Raw genomic sequence first — 26,441 nt, 5'->3', positions numbered from 1 at the left:
GGCTGAACAGATGGATTTCCAATCAGAGGTCAGGCATCTGTTCAACTGTTTCAAAGGCTCAACAGATGTCTGGAATTTAAAATCAATATAAAATCAAAGCATAGGGTTCAGCTGGTGCATTAATATCTGATTCTCAATATTGTTGAATGCAGAAGAACACTTTATTTACTGAAGAAAGTACTCTAATGCATCTGAACACATGCACAATACTGATCAATGTAATGATTGCTTGCCTTTTTAAGGCTAGAGCCCTATGACTAATCACTGCATTAAAAACATATTTAGTTTATCATCCAGCATCTAGTTATGACATTTGAAGTTGGCAAGACCTTTTAAACTTATCTGTCAAAAGCTTCCTGACTTCACAACGGTCTTCCCCCAAGCTTCACTAACTGATTGATCTGATATGTTTAACGCAGGCTTTGGGAGCCTAGCTGCCTCACTGTAGGGGAACTCGGGGAAATTCAAAATTGTGGTAGGCACTTAAAAGACTGAATCCGACATCACTCTTGTGGCCATCTGGTTGCAACCCACCACGTTTCTCATACAGGCGGCTGGTGGGAATCATCTGGGAAGTTTAAATTTACGGTCTCTCCTGCCTCCATTCTCAGCCGCCCCAGGTGGATTTGCCCAACGCGGGACAGCGAAATACGGCCCAAGCGTTCAGTCAGTAATCAGTATATGTACCTTATACCACAATTGATTCAAAAGTAGAGATAGAAATTTAAACCTTCATGGTTCTGGAGTAACTTCCTACTGCAAATCAACAAAGATATAGCATTAAATGCAGAGATGTTGAAAATACTATACCTTACAGATTTGTCTTTTTCCTTGATACCTTTTTCTTGTTTGTTTTGGTTATCCCATTAGCAGATTAGTACCAGAATGTGTCATAAATAAAAATGGAAAATGCTAGAAAAACTCAGCAGGTCTGACAGCATCTGTGGAGAGAGAAACAGAGTTAACGATTCGAGTCTTTATCACCCTTCTTCAGCTGACCAGAATGTGTCAGCTATGAGTTAGTATGGGCCAAGTTTAAAATTAATCCAAATGAAGATAAATCACTTGCTCAGAAATATGTGGATGTTTTGCTGCACCACTGGAGCGCTGCATACAAACTGAATTTAATACCCACAATATAGAAGCAGAAAGATTGACAGGATTCTGTTGAGCACACTGGCACAAACTGGGTTGATTGTTTAAAAAATAAATACCCGTAGTTGTTGCAGCTCCTCCCAAGTTCTTACAAACATAGTCTATGATGATGCGTACAAGTTATTCCTATGGAGCTCTATTTGTCCCTATCTTGTAGGGAAATATGGTGTATAGAACATAGTTTAGCAGGACATCTTTCCTGTTGCAGTTCAAAGCCTCTGAGAAAATTGTCTCCTATCTCCTTTCTTTCCCTTCCCCCTCCCAATTTAGTTTTGTACCTCATCATGAGGTATAAAACCATAGCATTATTCTTGTCGTTCTTTCCTGAACTATCTTGTTTCATCTCCTGCCAATGTTTCCTCCTCCTTGTCACTCCCGAGTGCCTTGCTGAAATGGCCATTGTATACGAGCCTTGACTTGGATAGTGAATCTTGGCAGATGATTTGACCACATTGTGAATTGCAATCAAGCCTAAACCTGTCTTTGTCATATGGTCGTCTCCTGTGCAACAGTTCCTGTTTCTACGTAATTCAGCTTTTGTGGAAAGTGTCTACAGGACATGTACAATGAAACAGGGTAACATTCAAATTGAATTCCGCTCCGATTAAGTTTAAGAAGAAACAAAAAGCCTTTAGTAAAGAGTATTTCAAATCGAGAGATTTGGGTTGAACTAAACTGGAATGAAATACAGAACCTGTCACAGAATTCTGCAGAACAACTATGAAGTTAACAGTATTTTAAATGATACCAAATATTCTTCCCCATCTGGTCTGTTGGAGATGTGGAAGCCATTACTTTGTCTTTCTTGTTTCCACTTCCTCAGCTTTTTCTCTTTTGTTTAGGAGAAAGGATGTATTTTTATTTGTTTACTTTTTATCCACTTTTTAAAAAATTTATTTTCATTTTTATTCATTTATTCATTGCTTTATCCCCACCTTTTATCCTATTTTTAATCTTTTTCCCCACCGCCTTTCCCCTCCCCCTACCCCACCCCCACAAGGGTCATCTGTCACTTGTTCATGTTGCTCTTTTCAAGAATGCTTACCCTTGTTCTGCTATTATCACATTCTGCTTTTTGACCTTAATGCCACTATCAGCACCTCCTTTAGCCCTTACCACTACCATTAACACCCCCTTTGTCCTTTTGTTCATGACATCTTTGTCAATCTTTCCTTTGCCCCCACCTCACGCTGGCCTTCCATCCAGCTTCACTTGCTCTACCCCACCCCCCTTAAACAGTATAAATTTCATCACATTTTTAGTTCTCTTTAGCTCTGAAGAAGAGACATATGGACTCGAAACGTTAACTCTGTTTTTCTCTCCACAGATGCTGTTAGTCCTGCTGAGTTTTTCCAGTATTTTCTGTTTTTGTTTCAGATTTCCAGCATCCACAGTATTTAGCTTTTAACATTGTGTTTAACCTACATTTTATCACCATTAGTGATAACAGTACTGTGTTTTTTGGTGTGCTGGGATATTCAGTACCCTTAAAGTAATTTTGTATATCACTTCCTATTTTTAATACCAGTTCAATTAATGACATAGCAGGAGGTTAAACTTAGTTTTCATTTAAATACTATTCCAATTATCAAGACTAAATTAATGGCAAACAAAGGTACTTTTGTAGTCAGCAGCGTTCTGTGGTGGGATCAGCATCTGAGGGGCATTTAGTAATATTCTTAGACTGTATCTGCTATCTTCAATAATTCAGGGAGTATTGCATGACAATGCAGTAGGATCCAAGGTTGTGTATATAGAGGCCATTATTGAAGCATTTAGCTGGATAGATGCCTCAGTGAGATGGCTGTCATCTTGTATGCATTAACCATACTGCAACCTTCCCAAGCATCATGATTTGAAATTTTTTTTGAAATCCACAGTCTCAAATTTATTGCTCAAATTAATTTGGGCTCCACAAACCGCTGAAATTTTATATATAACAGAAAGTTCCTGCAGCACAGCGCAGGAGACAGAGAAACACAGGCACTAAAGACCATGTGAGTCCCCTTCACTCTTTCCCACGCCCCTTCTAATGTTACCCTCACCCTGGCTCGTGCCCCAGCCATCTTCGCCTTGCCGGTGCAAAATATTGCTTTTTTGTGTTATGATATAAAATTCCAGTTGTTGTAAAGGAGGGAGAAAAATTGCAATTTCCAGGAATGCAGCATTTTGAAATCTAGCTGTTTTTCAGTTTATCAGTTCCTTCAGTGACAAACAAGGAGTTTGAACAAATTAACTTGGTGCTCTCTAACAAAGAAGGATTGGAAGTTGCAAGGGAGATCGACTTTGGTACCATCAAGCAAGGAGAGAAGAAAGACTTGATGGTGTGGATTGAGTAAGTTTATGTCAAGTACAATTTTCAGTCTCTGAAGGAGAAATGTAAGACTCTCAATATTACAGTTTGTATTTATGCCGTTGAATTACACTTTAGTTGGCATACAGATTCCATACATTGGCATTATACTTTTTGACTAAAATAATACTAATCTCCTAAAGGTTTAAGTAAGTTCCCATGTTACCTTGTTGACATTGTAGGCCTTCAGAGGCAAAATTGGATTGAATGGAAGCTTCCAAGCCCACTAAGCGAATACATTATTGACACTTCAGTGCAGAAACTAGCCCAAGTTGCATAATTGTGTTGCATTGAAGAGTGATCAACGTAATAGGAGACAAAATGTGTTCTTTAACTCAACAATTAGCAGGGTAAGCAAAAAAAAATGTATTTGGTTCTCAGGAAAAGTGTAATTGAAGCCCAAGATCAGGCATGATCATGCTGAATGGTAGAACAGGCTCAACGGCCTGTATGGTCTTCTCCTGCTCCAATGTCTTATGTTCTTATGTTATGTTCATGAGCAGAACTATGAAACACTAACTCAGTAGGTACTTCATCAGGAGGTATCGCCCAGAATCATTATCTCTATTTAAAGAAAACAATGCGCTGATCTTTCTGATGCTGGTAAAAGAAGTCACAATATTGGAACCTTTTTTATGATGATGGGTTCCTCTGGGTTTTTCAAGAAGAAAGACCAGGATCCAATGTTTACCAAGATCCTGAGTGCCACTAGATGTGCATGAGTGTCAGTGTTCTTTAAGGACCACAATTAATGGGCTGGTGCAAACCTAACCAATAGATGAATTTGGAACCAATACCTTAAATGCATTAATTTTGAACATGCTTCACTTTCTTTCTGACTTTCCAATCTTCCTTGTGACAATGCTATTCATTATTACCTGTGAATAGAATTCAGTCGAGTACAAGATCTTGCATTTTCTGTTTCAACTCTCATCTTTCTGAACTGGAATATTCAGTAACCATCGAGCTGCCCGGGTTATGTTCCTTTAGCTCTGGTCTCCACTGCAGGTGCATCATTTAATCAGTTGGATAGAGTTGTTGAGGTACAGCCACCAACCACAATGATGGAATTTTTTTTTTCGTTTACGGGTTGACTATATGTTGGCTAGGCCAGCTTTCATTGTCCATCCCTAATGTCCCTTGGGAAGGAGGTGGTGAACTGCCTTCTTGAATCACTGCAGTCAATGTGGTACAGGTACACCCACAGTGCTGTTAGGAAGGGAATATGCTTTTAAGGGTACAGGCATCATAATATGACCAAATCAATTGTTAATTTTTTAAACCTGAGATTAATTATATTTTTAACCAGACTTATTAAGGGATATCTGGCAAAGACAAGCATATGAAGTTAGGTTGCAAATCAATCATGATTTTGTTGAATGGCAGAACAAGCTCAATAGGCTAAATGGTCTATTCTTGCTCCTCTGTTCATACAATATGTTATGGCATAGAGCATTTCAGCAGTTTTTAGAGAAACAATAGCGCAAAAGCAAGCAAGAAGAACTTGGCCAAACTGAGTTAAAAGACATTGGATTTTGGACATACTATGACTTGAGTCTGAAAGTCTCTGGACACGTGGTTAAATATTTGTGGTTTTCTAGCTCTCAACGTAATGGAAGGGATGATATAAGTTTTGTGGAGATTTGATGTACATTTTGTTTATTTTACTTCATCTATGATTTTTGTTTTCAGGAACAAAGGGAAAGAGAGCTATAGCCTTCTGAACTACAAGCTGGCAGGGTGGGAGAGAGGAAATCAGTTCTTTCTGGCATCACCACATTTAGTTACCATCCCTGAAAATAAAGCCATACAACAACAGAGTCCCATTAAATTTGAACCTAACTGTAGAATGACTCAATCCCAGTCATCACATATGGTCCTCGGTTGTTCTCTTCCCAAGGCATCGGGTCAGCCAGATTCTAAGTACCCCCACGTGACACTCGATCACACTAATGTACCTACACCTCGTGAGATAACCTCACATCAACCAGATGTTTCACACAGTCCACAAAGCACTCGAGATAAATTGCTGAGCAACCTGCCATCAGACTCTTCAAGTTCAGCAAATCAGCTAAATTGTCTGCAAACCTGTGATGATGCGGACGGAAAATGTGAAAAAGTGAAACAGGAACTCAGTACAAATGCAGAAATTGGTGAAACAGTACTGCAAATACTACCTGGTGGAAAAGCCTACATTAACGTAGTGTGTGAAGCAAAGTAAGAATCTTAGTTTTGAAAATTTATTGTCGAATAGAATATTTATGCAAAGAACTGACTTTTTAAAAGATAGCTAGCACTAACTTTAATAAATTTATTGAGGTTTAAGTATTAGATATGATCAAAAATGATGGCACAGAAAGTGAAAGCCTTAGCTAATTTTGGTTGAATGTTTAAAATATCCTTGTTCCTTTTCTGGTTTTAAAAGCCTGCTCAGCCACCTGAAAGTAGATCAAGGAATTCCTACTTTCTAGTTAGATTATGGTCCACTGCCTCCCTCATGCTGGTTCCCTCTTTACTACCACTCTCTCATGCTCCTGCTTGTCCCAGATTAGCTAGTGTATTGTAGAATCATACAACACAGAAAGAGGCCAATTGGCTCATTGTGCCTGTGGAGCTCCCCTTAAGCTATCCAGTTGGTTCCACTACCCTGCCCTTTCCTCATAGGCCTCCTTTTTAAGTTCATACACGCTCCCCTCTATGCTACTAAATTTGCTTCTGCCACCCTTCAAGGCAATGTATTCTAGATCATCATAACTTGCTGAGTTTTAAAAAATACCCCTCATCTACCCTTTGGCTTTTTTGCCTGTGATCTTAATTATATGTTACCTACCCTTCTGCTGACGGAACCAATTTTTTCTGTGATGGTTAGAGAGTACATTGGATTTTTGTATTAATATTTATTTTACTTGCAATGCACATTGCTTGAAACAGTTCCAATAATCCACTTGTTTTCTTTCACATGATTAGCTATTAAATGTAATTCTGACTTTTTAACAGAAATCCTGGTCGTTGTAAAGATCTTCTCTTGCTTTATTTTAATGATTTTGTGATGGGATGTTATGTAGAGGTGGATGTGAAGAGTGATGAGGAGTCTCTCCTTGAGCCGAGATCCCGATATCATCCCATGCAACCCAAATCCCTTCAAACAGATCAAAAGGAAACCAACTTCATGGTTGTGAGCGTGAAAAATCCTGCAAGGTACCACAAAGTTTTTGAAATGTTATGCTAGCATATCTCCAGTGGCATTGCTCATGTCTTAATCAGAAGATTCAATGCGTTATAACAAGGGAACGATGAACAAAGTGTGAACTCAGAGGCACTGTGCTCCTATGGACGGTGTACTATGACATTGCACAGTGGTCATCCAGACTTGCATTATTTTAAAATGAGTCCCATGCATATTGGTTAGAAATATGATTAAATGACTTCATCAGGTGGGGAATTGGTCCTACCCTGTAACTGATTTAATGACATCTGTGTATAAATACATTACTTTCAAACAAGCTGTGTTTATTTAATTAGTAAATTAAAAGAAAATTGCATTCTTGCCTTTGGGGTAATGCATTAATGTAATGAATCTTCAGTAATAAATTTAAATAGATTTTAGGATAGTAAGGAGCATTTGAGATGGAAAATTGAAATAGAAACTACAACTCCACTTATGCATTCTGCCAAATCACCTTCCCAGTCATACTGTACAATCACAGCAGCACTGTGTGCTTGGAAGCCTGTTTGCTTGTCTGGCGACGATTGGATCAGATTAGAAATTGCAGAGAACTTTGAATTACCTTACAGCTGACAGGATTGAATTACACATTCCAGACAAACAGCTGGGTGGGTCTCGTCTACCGAGGGGACTGTTCAGAATTCTGGTCCGACCCACTTGTGTTGCAAATAAAAGTTACTAAAATTATATAATCATAGCTTTCTGAAAAGGTTTTTGCCAATGAAAGGCAGGGGGAAAATATTGAACTTGGGCTAAAATAGATACCAGTGGGTTGAAGGAGTGAGCAACTTCCCAGATGGGAGTCCTGAGTCGAGGGGGGGAATGGCAGCCAGGAGCAAGACAATTACTTGAGGATCAGATGCCTGAATCAGCCCATCAAAGGAATTGGATTGGAACTTCTTGCAGGAAGGAGGATTTTGGAAAGTCGCAGGATTGTCAACTGGAGGATTCTCCTGGAAGAGAGGTCAGAGTACAGGTGGAGGCTGAGGTGGGAGGTGAAATAAATTTAACTGAAGTGAAGGGATCAATTAATTAAATATAATCCAAAGTTTGTTAGGTGGAGCAAAGCTGAACCCAGAGATGGTAGAGAAGATAATTTTTAAATTTAAATGCTACAATTAGATGGCAAATAATCTGAAAGATAGTAAGTGCTTAAAAAGAGGGGGAATTAAGTTTAACCTTAACTTTTAACAAATCAGAAGAGAAAATATGATACAGGGCAGTCTGGAAAAATTGCAGAAAGCTGGAGAATGGGATCTTATGAAGTTCTATCAAGAGGTGGAAGTGTGTAGCTACAGGTGTGTGCCTGTGACACCAAGTAACTGTCCAGTACATAATGGGAAATCCTATTGAGATGCCATCTCATGGAAATGCGGAGTGGCACAGAAAAAGTAAAATGTTATTTGTCACTGTTTTCAGAGACTTAAGTTGAACACAATTAAGAATATAGCTGTAGTTAGGAAATATGATTTACAAATTTTTGACTGCGGGAACATACTTTTTAACGATTAAAACAGGTCTATGGCTTTTAGAGCATAGTTGATCATTGTACTCAGAAGCACAAGCTTGCAAATGAGATTAAAAGCTGTTTTTGACTGGGCAACGGCCAGATTCTCCAATGTGGAATTTAATGAAAGCAGCTGATATCTGCTTGATCCCTCTTCAGGACGGCATAACTTATTGTGTAGTGAGTGAAAAGTACTTTCAGAGGTTTGAGCAACAGCTCATCTAACTTTGAATAACTTTGTGAATGTTCTGCCTAGACTGGCCAGAAGACACATACCTAGCTTTCTTCCACAGTATGCTATACCTGAGAGATTGAAGGAGTGCATTGGAAAAGGTGCGGATGTCCTGACTATTCAGCCAAATTTGTCGGAGGTTAGTAAATTAACTTATTTGCAGTCAGTACTTTCCCCATTTTAAAAGAAAAATTAACTCTGCTTATAGTGAATATTTGTTTTGAATCTTCTTAGGCTCTGAGCATGGCAAAATATAAAGACCATTTTTCAACTCTTCTCTGGCTGGAAGAGATCAAAGCTGAGATGGAGATAAGGGAATTTAACATGATCGCAGTAGCTTTGAAAAAGCAAGGAGACTTCCTAATTCTGGAGGTGCCAGGGTTGGTAGAAGGTCGCCCATCTGTATCTATTGGTTAGTTGGACATTTACAAACTCTGTAGACAACTAAAATTTGAGCCAGCTCATTTTGTGATGTGGCTGCAAAAATAAAGTAACAGCATCTAGCGCAACAGCTGTGGCATGCTAAATCTAAGTATCAAACCGTCTCCAAGGAGCTATCAAAATGAAATTAAAGCATGATTGTTGGCAAAGGAACAAAACGTCTCACTGTAAGAGAGCTTCACTCTAAAGTATTAGAGACAGGATGCAGGTATTCTGCTCAAGAAATATGAGTACAGATTCAATGTTTAAAAACTAAAAGTAAATGAATGTTAATAAAGGAGATGAGCTAAGCTGTAAGAGTGCACCTGTATGCAACTGCTAATAAAGCTGCCTGCTTGAAGCAAGGCGATATTAAAAAGGATATTCAAAGGAAATGGGAATCGAGAAGGAATACCAATAGCAGTAAATTCAAAAAAGGAACACCAGAGATAATAAAATAAAACTGAGTGTGCAAATAGGGTAAACGAGGCTGGGCAATACATGAGAAGTAAAATTAAAATGGAGTTTGTGATGAATTTGGTATGGAATATGCACAAGTGAGAAAGCCACACACATTAAAAGGGTGACGAGATGTGATAACTATGTTGATCAGCAATCTTATAAGAGAAAGAGAATATGCATCCACAACATAACCTCTCCAAAAATTATCAAGGCAAAGTTCAGGCTTTGATATAAGGGATGGAAGTCCTCAACAAACTGAAAGGATTTAAAACTAGTAATGGTCCAGGGTTACATGGTATTTATCCCAAAGTGCTGAGAGAGTCTTGTGCGTGGATTTTTGAGGCACTAAGTATCATTGAGGGGGGCCAGTGAAAGAAGAAAAAGAAAGCTTGCATTTATATAGTGCCTATCACCACCTCTGAATGTCCCGAAGTGCTTTACAACCATGAAGTACTTTTGAAGTATGGTCACTATTTTTCAAGTAAGAAATGACAGCCAATTTGCACACAGCAAGTTCCCATTAACAGCCAGGACACTGAGAGCGTTCAGCTATTCTTCTTCAAAAAGCGCTGCAGGATTTTTTACGTTCACCTGCGGGGGCAAAAAGGGCCCGTTGGAACATCTTATTTGAAAGATGGCACCTCCATCAGTACAGCATTCCGTCAGGAGAGTGTGCCAGCCTCAGTTAGGGAATGATGTTATTAGTGAGTTTTAGGAAAAGAACTTAAAACAGATTTGTTGCCTGAAATTGATGGGTGAGGCCTCGTATTGATATAGACGAGAGATTAATGTTGGAACACCACTTGTCTGCCTGATCCAGTATTGCTATATGCATGTATCTACTGAGCTATGAGGAATGCCCCAGAATTACTGTTTCAATTACAATACTGTATTATATCTCACTGCTGATAACGTGAAATACATACAGATAATATAAGGGATAATCTAATTATTTGTGGGTGTTTTTGCACTTGAACTGTTTAATTAACCAATATTTTGAATGAAGCAACATACAAAACACAGTAAAGCAAGAATTTTTAATTTATTCTTTCACGGGGTGTGGGTGTTGCTGGCAGGGCCAACATTTATTGTCCATCATTAATAGCTCGAAGTCAGGATGGTGAGTGACTTGGAGGAGAACTTGTAGGTGGTGGTGTTCCCGTGCATCTGTTGCCCTTGTCCTTTGAGGTGGTAGAGGTCACAGGGTTTGGAAGGTGCTGTTGAAGGAGCTTTGGTGAGTTGGTGCAGTGTATCTTGTAGTTGGGCACACTGTTGTCAATGTGTGCTGGTGGTGGATGGGATGCCAATCAAGCGGGCTGCTTTGTCCTGGATGTGTTGAGCTTCTTGAGTAGTGTTGGAGCTGCACTCATCCAGGCAAGTGGAAAGTATTCCATCACACTCCTGACTCATGCCTTGTAGATGGTGGACAGGCTTTGGAGAGTCAGGAGGTGAGTTACTCGCTAGAGAATTTCCAGCCTCTGACCTACTCTTGTAGCCACAGTATTTATATGGTTAGCCCAGTTAAGTTTTTGGTCAATGGTAACGCCCCTGCCAGGATGTTGATAGTGGGGAATTCAGCAATGACAATGCAATTGAATGACAAGGGGAGATGGTTAGATTCTCCCCAAGTGTCAAAATCGAAGTAGCTTGTATTAAGCTATTTTGAATTAAGCATAGGCTGTAATTTTCAAGTTAATTTACACACAATTCTGCATTTAATGTTCGAGGTTACATGACTTCCTTTAGACAAATCTTTTAGGACCAACGGAACATTATTTCTTTCCGAATCTAGACGTGAAAGGTGCAGCAAATGATTAGGATAAAGGGTGCATTTTTAAATGCTGTTATTTGACCAAATGCCTCAATATTCTTGTAGTTTTGAAGTGCTGTTAAAATGTATTTTCTTTGTCATTAGGTGACCGAATAATATTAAAGAATTCTTGTTATACAGAAGCTGAAGTGCGATATTCTGGCTTTGTATCTGAGGTAAACTTAGAATGTTTTAGAGGGCAAATGCTGTTTTTTCCAGTTGTTTGTGAGGAAACAAACTTCTCTGACTTAAAGGGGACCTCTTTTAATTAATCTGAATGATGTCATGATTATTGTGCTTGCTCCCCCAGTATTCTTGCTTCATCTCTCTTTCTCTGTCAGCTTGGTGACATATGCTAAAAGGTACTGTTTTAAATGTGCCTTATGCTCTAAGTATTGCATTTAGGTGGTCATTCTTGGTAAGTAAGTCCGTTTGATTGTAGAGAACATTACATTCATAGGAACAGTGGTAGGCCATTTAGCCCTTGAGCTTTTCAGCCACCATTCAATGAGATCTTGGCTGATCTGCAACTTAACTCCATTTATCTGCCCTTGCCCTTAATACCTTTCCATAACAAAAATAAATCAATCTCTAATTTAAAATTTACAGTTGATCTAGCAATTACCAATTGCGGAAGAGAGTTTCAAACTTCTACCACACTTTCTGTGTAGACGTGTTCACTAATTTCACTCTTGAAAGGTCTGTCTTGAACTTTTAGACTCTGTTCCCTAGTCCTAGACACCTCAAGAAGTGGGAATAGCTTCCCTGTATCTAATCTATTTGTTCCCCTTAATAACTTGAAGTGGGTCTTGTGGTGCAATGGTAGCATCCCTACCTCTGCGCCAGAAGCTCTGGGTTCAAGTTCCACTTCAGGATTTTATGGCCACAGAAGGTGTGTTCATAACATGGCCAAACAGATTGATTATAAGCCTGTAAATCCTTCCAATATACCTGGTGGCAGGCATAAGAGTGGGAGAGTTTCCTGGTCAGCCATATTGCAGAAGGCAATGGCAAACCACTGCAGTACGTTGCCAAACATAGTCATGGACCAATCCAATGGAAGTCCATGGTCACCATCATGAAACAAAAACAGAAAATGCTGGAAAAACTCAGCAGGCCTAACAGCATCTGTGGAGAGAAAAAAAGCAGCTAAGGTTTCGACTCTTTTCAGAGCTTCATCATCATGATGTCTTTTAGGGCATGTACCTGAAGGGGAAGGAATAATTTGAAAACTTCAATCAAATCAACCCATAACCTTCTAAATTCCAGGGAATACAACCCTAGTTTGTATAACCTCTCCTCTCAATTTAACCCTTGGAGCCTAAGTACCATACTAGTAAATCTAGGCTACACTCAGTCCAGTAGTAATATATCCTTCCTCAGATCTGGTGGTTGGAACTGCTCTCCATACCCTAGGTCTGGTCTAACCAGAGCTTTTATAGCTGGAGAATGACTTCTAGTACCCCAGGCAAAAAGGCTAGCATTCCTTTAGCCCTTTTGATTATTTTCTGTACCTGTTCATGACATTTTAATGATGCATGTAGCTGAACCCTCAAGTCTCTTTAGACCTCCACTGTTTCTAGTTTTCCCCATTTTCTCCAAAGTATCCTTTCTATCCTTTTAAATGCAAAGTGAATGACCTTACATTTGCCTGGACTGAAATCCACTTGTCAGTTTTGCTCATTCACTTAATCTATCAATATCTCTTTGTAATTTTATGCTTCTATTAACGCTGCTTATAATGATGCATATCTTTGTGTCATTGACAAATGTGGTTATGTGATTTTCCAGCCCATCTTTCAAGTCATTAATAGATATGGTGAATAGTAGAGGCCCGAACACATTCCTGTGGGACATCTCTCGTCACATCCTACCAATTAGAGTGCCTGCCGATTTATCCCTACTTTCTGTCTCTTGCTCAGCCAATTCCCTAACCAGGTCAATAATTTGCTTTCAATTTCATGGTTTCAACTTTTAAAAACAGTCTTTTCTGAGAAACTTTTATCAGATGCTTTCTGGAAATCCATATAAATAACATCCATAGACGTTTCCCTGTCCACTATTTTAGTCACCTCTTCGTAAAAAATCAATTGGGTTTGTCAGACATGATGGATCTCTTGCAAATTCATGCTGGAGTCGAGCCTGATTCTGTTGCCACTTGCGTACTTTCCAGTATTGGTCACTTGACAGGATTAGCAACTTCCCCTTTTTGTTCCTTTGATAACTTTCTACAAAATGAAGGGTAACTTACAAAACTAAATGATATTATTCCTGTCATCTGCAAAGCATTCCAGTCCTTGTGGTGTCAACCGACCTCTCGCGTGCACTGCTTGCTCCCTCTCCAGAGCCAGCTGGGCACGGACAAGACAATGAAAGAGAGGTAGGCAGTCAGAGTAACCCTTGGGCCATATCCATCCTTGAATTATAGAGGACACTGAAACCACATCACTGCTTTAATTGAGGCTCTCTAATTCGACATGGGCTGTTCTGGTATCTTGTGACTCTACATTGTTACAATCCCAGCTGATGTTAATATTGGACATGTCAGATCCCAGTGTGAAACCTGGCTTGATTGACCCTAACTTATTTTCGTTAGAAACCTTGGAGGCAAGTTACTGAACAAATTCACAGGAGTCTGCTAATGAAATTTTACTACAAAGATTAAAATATTTATTATAACAAGAAAAGTGAACTATATTACACCAGACAAAAAGATTGGAAAGATCTCGATACAAATACAAGACGATTCAAATTCCCACTATTCCTTTATCCCAGCAATATCTTTACAGACACACAAACCAGTGAAGCATTACCACTAGTTTGACACACAGGCTTCGCACTTGGGACTGACACAGTTGCAAATGGTTTTCTGTGGTGAATTCCTGAGCATTCACTTGATCCTTCTCACCTAACTGGTATCTTTCCCCAAGACACTCAAAAACTGCACTCTAAACTCACTGTTCCTTCAACTGCAGAGCAAACAAATGAGTTCCCTAAACTCTTCAGTAGCCTTCCAGTAGCACCCCTGCTAAACTGATCATTTTACTGAGTCCTATAACTGATTATAATTAACCACTATCCGAATTGCCTTGTAGTTTTTCTTCTCTGAGAAGTTAAAATCCCTGTCTTCTCTCTCTCACACGCATTGAACAGCAAATGATAGACGCAACCAGATCAGATTCCATAGATTTCTCAATAACCCACCCAAATGTTTGTCACATTGTGAGCCAACCCAATCTTGCTGAAACTTCATCTTTCTCATGAGGGTTTCCAATTTCCACATATGAAGATCACACCTTAGAATTCCTTCCAAAAGTCACTCCCACTCAGTCGTCTTCAACAATGGCCCATCTCGCAGGGTTTCAATCCCGTCTTCCAAGATTCCTTTGCCCTGGATTTCCGAGTACATTAGAGTATCACCTTTCATAGAAACATAGAAAATAGGAGCAGGAGTAGGCCATTCGGCCCTTCGAGCCTGCTCTGCCATTCATTATGATCATGGCTGATCATCCAACTCAATAGCCTGCTCCTGCTTTCTCCCCATATCCTTTGATCCCTTTCGCTCCAAGAACTATATCTAACTCCTTCTTGAAAACATACAATGATTTGGCCTCAACTGCTTTCTGTGGTAGCAAATTCCACAGGCTCACCACTCTCTGGGTGCAGAAATTTCTCCTCATCTCAGTTCTATATGGTCTACCCAATATCCTCAGACTGTGCCCCCTGGTTCTGGACTCCCCCACCATTGGGAACATCCTTCCTGCCTCTACCCTGTCTAGTCCTGTTAGAATTTTATAGGTTTCTATGAGATTCCCCCCTCATTCTTCTGAACTCCAGCGAATATAATCCTAACCAACTCAATCTCTCCTCATATGTCAGTTCCACCATCCCAGGAATCAGTCTGGTAAACCTTTGCTGCACTCCCTGTATAGCAAGAACATCCTTTCTCAGATAAGGAGACCAAAACTGCACACAATATTCCAGGTGTGGTCAGACCAAGGCCCTGTATAATTGCAGCAAAACATCCCTGCTCCTGTACATGAATCCTCTTGCTATGAAGGCCAACATACCATTTGCCTTCTTTACCGCCTGCCGCACTTGCATGCTTACCTTAAGTGACTAGTGTACGAGGACACCCAGATCTCGTTGCACATTCCCCTCTCTCAATTTATAGCCATTCAGATAATAACCTGCCTTCCTGTTTTTGCTACCAAAGTGGATAACCAAACATTTATCCATATTATACTGCATCTGCCATGCATTTTCCCACTCACTCAGTTTCTCCAAATCACATTGAAGCATCTCTGCATCCTCCTCACAGCTCACCCTCCCACCCAGCTTTGTCTCATCTGCAAATTTGGAGATATTGCATTTAGTTCCCTCATCTAAATTATTAATATATATTGTGAATAGCTTGGGTCCCAGCACCGATCCTATTCGGAAAAAAACCCGTTTATTCCTACTCTTTGTTTCATGTCTACCAACCAGTTTTCTATCCATCTCAATACACTACCCCCCAACCCCATGCACTTTAATTTTACACGCTAATCTCTTATGTGGGACTTTGTTGAAAGTCTTCTGAAAGTCCAAATAAACCACATTCACTGGCTCCCCCTCATCAACTCTACTAGTTACGTCCTCAAAATTCCAATAGATTTGTCAAGCACAATTTCCCTTTCGTAAATCCATGCTGACTCTGTCCGATTCTGCCACTGTTTTCCAAGTGCTTAGCTGTTAAATCTTTTATAATGGACTCTAGAATTTTCCCCACTACTAACGCCAGGCTGACTGGTCTATAATTCCCTGTTTTCTGTCTACCTCCCTTTTCAAGCGTATTTTCAGATCTTCGGCCATGCCAAACAGAACACCACTGCTTCAAAGGGGTACCTTTAACCAGTGACACACGGCACAGAGTCAGCAACTTTCAGCTGCCTTCTCGGATCTTCAGGGCTTCTCTCAGGCCAGCTTCACTTCAAGTTTGTTCACTGTAGCTCTTTCTTTAACTCGGAGCCTATTTCTCTGCTCCTTTCTTTTAACTTAACTTAACAGGACCTATTCATGATCCGTGTCTTTGTCCCTCCCCTGGGACTTCCCCCAGGGACCACTCCCTGATTTGGAACCTTCTCCCTGTCCCCCTCCCATGTCCTGCTCCCTGGGACAGCTACTTGGTAATAGCGCTCAAATTCAAGTCATCTGACCTGCTTTTCACGCCATTTTCACTTCCTTGTTTCTACGTTGGCATGCAGGACCAGTTCCCTGCCTGAAGAACGTAAAATAAATGAACTGCACATGTATGGCCATTTCCCAGTCAGTGCATGTTCAAAAGGTCTGAGGCTCGTCGGGAACTGGAGTTCCCAACCTCCAACTTCAGGGTGACATAAGCATTTGAGTTCTGTCACCATATCCCATTTGTTCTTGAAGTTTTTATTGGTAATTTTGCCTTCTCTGGTTTAGATATGTAGATCTGGCCTTTCTGCTCTCAGAAAGGTAACTAGTTTTTCCTCCCCTTTCTTGGTATAGGTGTATGAAGATGAGCTCATGCTGAAGTTTAATTCTTCATTTCACCAGTCCTATGGAGGAGAACCTGTGGATGTGGAGTTTACGTATAACAGGTAAAACCAGGATGCACAGTAGTTGCGTTTTAGAAAACCAACTCGAGCATACAATAAAGTAGAAATTAAGGGCACAGGAATTCACTTCACAAAATTAGTTGGTACAACTTGTGAATTGATCTGTATCCATTTGGAATGTTTATGTTTTTAGAATCTCAACCAGGAGATGTCAGTTTGCTGTGGAACAAGCTTTTCATCTTGGTGAAGCAGGTATTAATGACTTCTAAAACAAAAACGAAAATACCTGGAAAAACTCAGCATGTCTGGCAGCATCTGCGGAGAGGAGCACAGTTAACGTTTCGAGTCCGAATGACCCTTCAACAGAACTAAGCAAAAATAGAAGAGAGGTGAAATATAAGCTGGTTTAAGGGGGGGGGTGGGGGGACAAGTAGGGCTGGATAGAGGGCCAGTGATAGGTGGAGATAACCAAAAGACATCACAGACAAAAGGTCAAAGAGGTGTTGAAGGTGGTGATATTATCTAAGGAATGTGCTAATTAAGGGTAGAAAGCAGGACAAGCAAGGTACAGATAGCCCTAGTGAGGGTGGGGTGGGGTGAAGGAATCTGCATGTTGCTGTTTTCTGACAAATGTCAAATTGGAAGGAATTTTGGGGCTTTTCGCCTCTATCTAGGAGTAACTTGTATTTGAAGGTGGTTTGTATTTGAAGTTTGAAAGACTGTTAAACATGATAAAGATTTCACATAAATCAATCAAAACTGACATCCTACAGAAAGCTAATTTGTTGTTTCGGTTATCTCTATTTCTTATCTGCATGATGAAGAATGTTGTTATGCTGAGAAAGGAAAGTAGTTTTGGTTTCTCAGTCATTTCCCAGGATTCAGATTGCACCCACTGCTATATATCTGTGATATTTTATATTGAGTCTTTTTGGGCAGATAACTAATTTATTGAAGGAAGAATACCTACTGTTGGACAGAGCATTAATAAAATGGAGCCTTTAACAAAGGCATTGTAATAATTGTTGGGGGCATTAATCCTCATATAGACTAGACTAATCAAATTGGCAAAGGTGTTGTGGATGATGAGTTTGTGAAATGCTTTGGTAATAGGTTCCTGGAAGAATAAGTTGTGAAACCGACTAGGGATAAAGCTAATTTAGATCTAGTGTTGTGCAATATGGCAGGGTTAATTGGTAATCTCGTAGTAAAAGATCTTCAAGGAAACAGTGATCATACCATAATTGAATTCCATATTAAGTCTGAAAGTGACATAATCATAAACAAGAATCTTTTACCTATCTAATTGGCTTGAAGTTTAAGAGGAGAGTTGACAAAGGTTTATTGGGTAAATAGTAGACTAAAAGATATGGTGATAAATAAATAGTGGGAAACGTTTAAAGAAACAATTAAAAATGCTCAATAAAATAAATTCCACTGAAAAACAAAAACTCGGCAAAAATGATCCATCCATGGCTTACTGAGAACATTAAGGATTGTGTTAGATTAAAGGAAGAGGCTCATCATATGACACAGAATAATAATAAGGTTGAGGATTGGAAGTGTTTTAGAAACCAGCAAAGGGCCAAAAGGTTGATTAAAAGGGGAGAAAATAGAATATGTGAGTAAACTAGCCAGGAATAGGAAAAAATATAAGAGCCTTTACAAGTATATAGAAAGGAGGAGAGTAACTAAAGGAAATGGCAGAGACATTGAACAAATGTTTTGTTTGCCTTCACAACAGAAGACACAGATTACATATCTGAAATAGAGGGTAACCAAGGTGCTAAAAAAGAGTGATGAATTTGAGCTAATTATTATCTGCAGGGAAAAGGTAATATAGAAACTTTAAGGGACTAAAATCCACCAAATTTCCAGGATCTAGGGTTCTAAAAGAGGTAGCTGCAGAGATCATGGATATGCTGGTTATGATTTTTCACAATTCCCTAGATTCTAGAATGGGCAAGGTAGATTGGAAGTTAGCAAATGTAATTCTACTACACAAGAAAGGGGAGGATAGACAAAACAACTATAGGCCACTACCCATGACACGTGCTCTGGGGGGTGTTGCCGTGTGCCCCCTGAACGGTCCAGGCATCGGAAGCGCATCTTGAGAAGACCTATGATTCTGCAAGCCTGTGCAAGGTACCCTGGCAACTCCCATGACGCTTATACCTGAGACACTCCCAAGTCCCGAGGCTTTTCAGTGCTCCAGCCCAACTGGATGGATGGCTGCTGGGTGATGAGGGCTATTGCCTTAAAAAGTGGCTCATGACGCCTCTCCGCCACCCAAGAACAGGGGCTGAGCAGCGGTACAACAGGAGCCACGCCTCCGCAAGAGTGTGTTAGAGAGAACCATGAGTCTTCTCAAGATGCGTTTCCGATTCCCGGACCGTTCTGCAATACCCCACAGAGCGCTTGTCATTGATAGTGGTTGCATGTTGCGCTCTCCACAAACTGGCACTGGCAAGGGGGGACCCAGTGGAGGATGAGGATTTTGACGCAGCTGCGCAGGTCACAGATGATGAGTCCAGTAGTGAGTCCGAGGTTGAACACGGTGAGGAGAACGCTAAGGGCATGGATGCTGACCTGGGTAACCTCCAGGGAGGCAGGGACACCCGAGATGCTTTGATCCAATGTTCCTTCAGTTAGCCTACCAAATAAGAACCACCACCACATGCGAGGGCGGCTGGCTCCATACTCGATCTCTGACAGGACCATTTCGTTGGCCACTAGCATACACACTGTGTCTACGCAATAAAGTTTCAGGAGACACAGGTCCGTCATTACACAATTGCCTACCCTGCACCCACAGAACAAATGAAGCATACAGAGGCTCATAGCACAAAATAAAATCTCATTTAATTGTGCATGTGAAACAACGCTAAAATGAACATAAACCAGTGTTCCTAATCACACCATTAAAAAAGTCAAAGCAAAATGGGGGAACAAAATATCACCTGTGATAAGGCCGTCTTGTGCTTAAGGTACTTTACGTTTGCGGGTGCTATGTCTAGGTGCTCAGCCTCACTGGTATTGGAGACAGCCTGTTGACTCTGCTGCCTTGTTGGTCTTGATGACCTTGGCGGCCGTCCTCTGGCCCATGGAGCCTGTGCTGGCTCCCGCCTGGGAGGGAGCGGCCAGTGCCACAGCTGGCATCTCCTCAGCCATCGCAGCCTCATGAGATGCCATGGTCACTGGCAGAGGGCGGAGGAGCTGCTGGCGTCATCCGGAGCGCCCTGAGAGGAGCCTGCAGAGATGACAGGCAGCTCATGCACCCACGTGAGGTCACTTTGGACCTCCCTGTTCATCATTGATGGACGGGCACCTAGCTGGGATACAAGGTGCCCAATCCATTTCCCACACTGACACTGACCAGCTGAGGTCATTGCCGGTGTGTGGGCTTGCAGGTCCGAGTTCATCCCCAGAGACCCCTGATTGAGTCCCTGGAGGAGCCTCTCCATGAGAGTGGCCACACTATCCATGGAGGAGACATTACGTTCGGCCATGAGGGTCAACGCAGTGGTCATGCTCCTCAGGGACTCCTCCCAAACGGAGACCATGATATGCATTCCCTCATGTATCTCAGCCAGATGCACCCGCACACCCCCTGGACTTCCAGCATCTGCTGCCTAATGGACAACTCCAGAGGCCCATCATCAGCCATCAACTGAGCATTGTCCTAGTCTCCAGTTGTCCTCCAACTGTTGCTCCCGCCCTCAGCACTTCCTGTTCCTCCTGCACCTCAAGTGAGTGTAAAGTGCCCTCGCCAATGTGCACTGAGATACTAAACGGCAATCTAATGCCCACCAAGGTGCTGGTATCTGCACTGGTGCCTGCTTGACAAAGAGGGTGTGATGCAGGTGTGTGCTGAGCATGTTGGTCCTCCGGAGCCGGAGTGGGCCTTCATGCTCCTCATTGCGAGCGCCTGCTGGTGAGTCTAAAAGGGAGAAGAAGGACATGTCATTAGTTTAGGTCATGACACTGTCACTGTGTATGCCTGGGATCCTGATGAGACAACAGATATCTGCATCATGGTGCCCCCATCTTTCAATTATCAATGGGGACTCCAGTTTTGAGGCTCACATCAATATAGAGAGAACACTACAATGGTTGCAATAGCTGACATTCTCACCTCCGTGCACTGCACTCTTAACTTCGTCTGGCATCCCAACCTCACCGTGGCAGATTGACCGAGGTGCATGTCACCTCTCGAGCTCTAGTGCCTCCTGCTCGTAACATGTCAGGATTAGGGGATGTAGGGGTCCGCCGCCAGCCCGCGACCTCTCAATGTTGTTATGGGATGCCTTTTCCTGACAGGACAGAGGAGCATTGATTAGTCCACTCTCTACCTGCAGCACCATTGCAGCCTGGCTCATCCCACCTGGGGAACTCCTGGCAGGGCTCATCCGATTTGTGGTCCTTGAGCTGCAAGGCACTCAGTCCAAGCAGCCAGGGCTCACCCTCTTGGTCAGCTCTGGTATCATTGACAATTGCCACTCACACTCTAACACCTCTCAGGTCCACGAGGGGGGGGAGCCAGCCCTTAACTGTTGTGCACACTGACCCATGCCAACACGATACTCACCCCGATCACAGCAGGTCGTTGAAATGCTTCTAGCACTTCACCCATGTGCGCCTCACTACGTCGTGGCTGCTCACCCTGGATGCCACCTCCTCTCAGGCCTTTTTGGTGAGGTGTGGGGGCCGCCTCCTCCCGTCTCTGGGGACAAGGGTTTCTCCCCCCTGGCTGCCACCTCCTCCAGGAGGGCTGTGAGGCACTCGTCGGAGAAACGTGGGGCCAATGGCCCCGCCGACCTGGCCTCCCGCCTGCCGTGTCCAACTGCACCGGAATCCAACAAGACTTCAGCGTCCTTCTGTGGCAGCCTTCAGAGACTGCCTGGGTTGCCGGGTCACCATTGGACCCTGCGGACAGCATCCCCCCCCTCCTCCCCCCCCTGCCAACCTCTCCTCGGAGCTACCCAGCCGCCTTTCACGCTGTGCAAGCCTTAATTGGCCCGCCAGCATGAAATCGCATTGCCACGCCGATTGTGGGCGACCCACTGAGCCCTTCCGCCAAGGGCAAAATTCTGCCCTAAGTGTTTGGTTTAACAGGAATATAATTTAAGAATGTTACAGACAGTTGAGTGAGTGTTTGAGTGTGATAACTCTTGTGTTGGGACTTCGGGAAATAGGGTGGTCAAGTTGAACCTGGAGGGCATAGGGTTGGATTGATAACCATGGCGCTTCACTTAAGCACTTTTGAGGCTGGGGAGTAATTTTATCCCTTGGAAGATTGTTTTGTAATGGGACAAATTTATTCCAATGATGAAGTTTTAAATTGTCTCTTAATTCAGCCAGTAACTTCCCTTTCTTTTTACCCATCCCAACCCCAGTTTTGTTCCCGGAGAATATTGTGGCAAAAACTCCACAGACTGTTACTACATGGGATGATATTGACACGATTGTGTCAAACAAAAAGAAGAGTTGCTGCAGGTCACAAGACCAGACTAAGAAAGTAAGAATATTTTTGGGATTTAAAAAAAAATGTTAAAAAATACTTGCATTGAACGTGATAAAGAAATCTTCAGTTGTATCACAAATACTTGTGTTTGCTATGCTTGCATGTTGGTCTGTTCCTTTGAACTAAGAAATTACATTGCCTTTCTTTCCCTCTTTCCTATTAGGGTTAACTTAAACCCAAGTAGAGGAGAGCAGTGAATTCAATATTGTTTGATTTCTGTCATTAGGGGTAGGATGCAGTGCTTCTCAAACATTTTGGTGAAGGGCTCCTTTTCAAATGTTACCCGTCACCTAGCCTTGGTAGCTGCAGGTCTGCATGATGGTCTCCCTACTGCTGTCAGCACTCCTCCATGTACGGTTTCCCTCCAAGATGAGACAGCCAGCCCACTCTGCACTGCACGTGTGCAGCCCCACTCTACTCTCGCCCTTTGGCCACACCAAGCCCACCTCAGGCTGCCACTCATTCACAATTTTACAGACTCCAGTTTGAGAAGCACTGGTTTAGTGCAGTATCTTAGCAATCACTGGCAGTGTAGAGAAGACAACCAGTTGAAATCCTTTTTCAGGTTCGGGGTTTTGCGTCTTGGCTTGAGCTGAATTTATCATTGGTCTTAATTAGCTAACTGGTCCTAATTTGAATGAAAACCACTTTTGTGAGCATTAACCACTTCAGATTTTCATTGTCAAAGGGTGAATTTCATTCCCCCCCCCACCCCTCAAGAAGTTGAGTTTTTGTGGAAGTTTTTTATATGAATAAACAACAATATACTCTTTGGGTAAAACTTGCTTAGAGAATCACTGAACTTGATGGTTTGAAGGAGCTAAACTAATACACGACAGACAGGAACTCCACCTAACCAGTTGTCCAATGTTTTTGTTAACACTGAATATTTAAGTAATATGTTCAGGAACGATTGTGGACGTCAAATGTTCACTTTTTTGTTTCAATGCAAAGTGATGGAAGGACTCTGGCTTTAGCATGAAATATTGAACATGATTATCTAATAGAGTGTGATGTGTTCACAGTTTATAGCAGAATGGAAAATGCCCTATTTCATGCTGCTTTTATAATTGGAATACCATTCAACATTTTTAAGTGTCCTGATACCTTGTATTAAATGGCCAATTGAGAAGATGTAAATACTGTGTAATCTGTAAAACTGCCTCCTAACACATCATCTATTCAGTCACTTTAAAATTATATCCCTACATTGTTTCAGGAAAAGGATGTGGATGCAAAATTAAGTTGTTCCTGTACAGGTAAGAAGGGCTCGTGCCATGATAGTGGGAACAAAGTTATGAAGGAGAGAACAACTGAAATGATGCAGGTGTCTGAAGGATTGTCGCTTACTGCACAGGCTGGAAATGGTGAGTGCAAATTAGACACTTTAGGGAGAATTTTCTCCCTGTCGGGGGGTTTGGGCAGGCGCGGGTGGGCGCCACCATTTTACATGGGTGGGCCAATTAAGGCCCGCCCCAGCGTGACACGCGCCTGGAACCCCTGAGCGCTACCTGTGCGATCACAGAGTCTTCACCGAGTCGGGGAGTGCGCTCTTTCGCGCATGCTCAGTTTAGTTTATTGTTTTAATTGATATTTAAATGGCCTTAATAGGCCTTTGACAGTTTGGTGGGCGCGCAGCCGACTCAGCTGCACACCCGCCAAACTGAAAATCTGAATGACGTGCGGTGACGTCGGGACGCACGCCCAACATCACCGCACGCCATTTTACACGCCAGCGAGCAAGCCCCACCCCCGCCCACCGACCCGAAAATTCTGGCCTTTAATGTTCTAATTACAAATTCCACTTATTTTCAGTACAGGGGGGAAAACCTTTGCAATTTAACTTAGTTCAAATCAAAAGTTACTGTGTTCCTAGCCAAGATGGCTTTATCACAATTGCTGCAGCAGATAATGTAGCCTATTCGAATAGAAAATTGGAAATCAGTGTGATCTTTGAGACTCCCTCTAAACTAGCCCACATGACTCTAACACTGGAGGTCAACATCTACTTTCCTCCTAACTTTGGCAAATCATACAGTAGTTTGCCCCATGTGTGAGGATTGTGCTTTAGCTGTTCCCAGCCCCCCTGTGTTGTAATCATTGCATTACATTTCCAAACAGCAGAAAATAAGCAGAGAAGCTCTCTGGGTCCCCTGAATATAGATAGTGTAAGTCAGGTGTAAGGAGAGTTCTTTGAAATTAGCTAACTCCGTCTAGACCAGGGATTATGTTTTTAAGAAACTAATCCCCTGCTGACCTAAAATTAATTCTTTGATTACCTTCCTGCATTTTAGTTATTGATGGATTGTGTGTTAGTGAATTATGCTAAACCATTTTAACAGTTTCTATATGGTAAAATATTTAAATCATAACCGCTTCCAATTTCACCAAAAATATTGTAGGAGGAAATCGTGCAGGTGAACGATCCAATGGGCAAGAATTTAACTTTTTCAACTCACTGCTGAATGAATATCAAAGGTCTGCAGTCAAGAGGATCCTCCGTGGTGAATGTAGACCAACACCATATATTCTCTTTGGACCTCCTGGCACTGGAAAAACGGTCACTATCCTCGAAGCCATCCTGCAGGTATTTTATAAGTTGTTAGTTATAGGAATCAATGCATTTTAAGATTACATGTGATTGGCCACAGCCTCTGGTGATTTGCATCCTATAAGTGTGGATGGATTAGCCCTCTGGATTTAAAGCAAGCCTGTTCCAGTTTGGTGGGGGGCCGGATACCAAGGCACTTGTATATTTTCCCAATCCACTTTCTTTAGTTGACCTGCCATTTCCTATTTGGCCTTCATTGAATTCAGTACCAGGAAGTGACTTTCCCTTATTTTCTTCGTCATCATCTTGTAGAACCTGACTTCGGTTCAGCACTTATCACATTCTACAGCTGACATCACCTTCACAGGAACCATGTGCACAAACTCATGTCTTGCCACTCTATGAAGCAATGAATATGCTGTGCTATCATCCCAGCTCTAATTTAATGCTATTATTTAATCTGAATTGTTAAAGAATCCATTAATTGATAACATTCTAAGAAGTCTTTGTTAAACCAGGTATACTTTATGAAGTGGGAAAATCAAATATGCCCAAGTTTTATTTAAGAGTTCACTTGCAGATTTATCAATTGCAATAACATTCTCTCGAAGCATTCCTTAATTTTGGATATCAGTAAGCAAATCTGAAAATGGCTCCACAGGAAGTTTTGGGAAGAGTTGCTACATGCTAATTTTCTGTACGTTTTTAAAATTTTATTTGTTTGACTGGGGTATGGAGAGCTCAATGCTCGAATTGTAAAAGGACTTTTGCTTCTGTTTAGATTCACTTTACTTTACCAGACAGTCGGATTTTGGGTTCCGCTCCATCCAACAGTGCTGCTGACCTGCTGTGTTTACGTTTACATGAAAGCAATTTGCTGAAGAAAGGAGACATGGTGCGAGTGAATGCCACTTGCAGACCTGGAGAGGTATGATATTTCACTTTGGATAAAATCATTAGGAAACATCTTGGCAGGGCAGAGAAAATTGACTGTCCTTAAAATTTTCCAGTTTTAATGAGACCAAACCATCCTTAAATTGTAAAAAGCGATAATCTATAGCTATCCTTAGTGCTTGTCAACAAAGGTGCTCTCCCATCTAACAACAGTTGCAACTCTTCATATCATCCTGTATATAATTATACACTAACTCCCTTTGGCTTCCTTGATCTTTAAATCAATGTACCTATTCTCACCCTTGATCATCTCCCCATTTCGTGCACTACATACTGGACAGTCCTTTTCATTACTTAGCATTGCCACTGTACGCTCCCAATATCCTCCCCTCAAAACCATCCACACCCTCAGGCTGAGCCTTCATTGGCGTCCAGCTATCAACACACTCAGAGTTGTTGCTTATGTATTAACCTTAAACACCCCTTTCCACATTCCAAGCCAAAGCATTTGTAATTTAATGATATTTTCCTACAGCTTGTTCTGGCAGCAGTAATATTCGGCTCCTTGTGTATAATTATTTTGCAGCAACTGTATTAGTAAAATTAAATCCACTTATTTAAATTTGTAGTTGCAGTAAGCAGTTTAGTGTGGACTAGCCAACAGGAATCTTTTGAACATCTCTCAATTCAGTTGTAGGAAAAATAAAAATTGAAGATTGCATTTTCCCTCCCACAAA

At 41.6% G+C, this 26,441-nt stretch overlaps 1 protein-coding gene across 1 annotated transcript in view; it reads left to right on the top strand.

The window, feature by feature from the left end:
* Positions 1–3,459: 3,459 nt before the first annotated feature.
* Positions 3,460–26,441, top strand: part of LOC144687336 (RNA helicase Mov10l1-like) — a 47,773-nt gene continuing 24,791 nt past the window's right edge. Inside the window, exons 1-12 of the mRNA XM_078553316.1 lie at positions 3,460–3,490; positions 5,201–5,725; positions 6,506–6,706; positions 8,498–8,612; positions 8,708–8,885; positions 11,271–11,341; positions 16,686–16,777; positions 16,929–16,987; positions 22,132–22,253; positions 23,479–23,626; positions 24,662–24,846; positions 25,592–25,738. Of these exons, the coding sequence (XP_078409442.1) occupies positions 3,477–3,490; positions 5,201–5,725; positions 6,506–6,706; positions 8,498–8,612; positions 8,708–8,885; positions 11,271–11,341; positions 16,686–16,777; positions 16,929–16,987; positions 22,132–22,253; positions 23,479–23,626; positions 24,662–24,846; positions 25,592–25,738 (1,857 nt within the window). The 5' untranslated portion in view covers positions 3,460–3,476. The remainder of the gene's footprint in view (positions 3,491–5,200; positions 5,726–6,505; positions 6,707–8,497; positions 8,613–8,707; positions 8,886–11,270; positions 11,342–16,685; positions 16,778–16,928; positions 16,988–22,131; positions 22,254–23,478; positions 23,627–24,661; positions 24,847–25,591; positions 25,739–26,441) is intronic.

Source organism: Cetorhinus maximus, chromosome 12, assembly GCF_964194155.1.
Source record: "Cetorhinus maximus chromosome 12, sCetMax3.hap1.1, whole genome shotgun sequence".
NCBI classification, from domain to species: Eukaryota; Metazoa; Chordata; class Chondrichthyes; order Lamniformes; family Cetorhinidae; genus Cetorhinus; species Cetorhinus maximus.
Note: the sequence above shows the minus strand (reverse complement) of the source record. Positions and strands in the feature narration are given on the sequence as shown.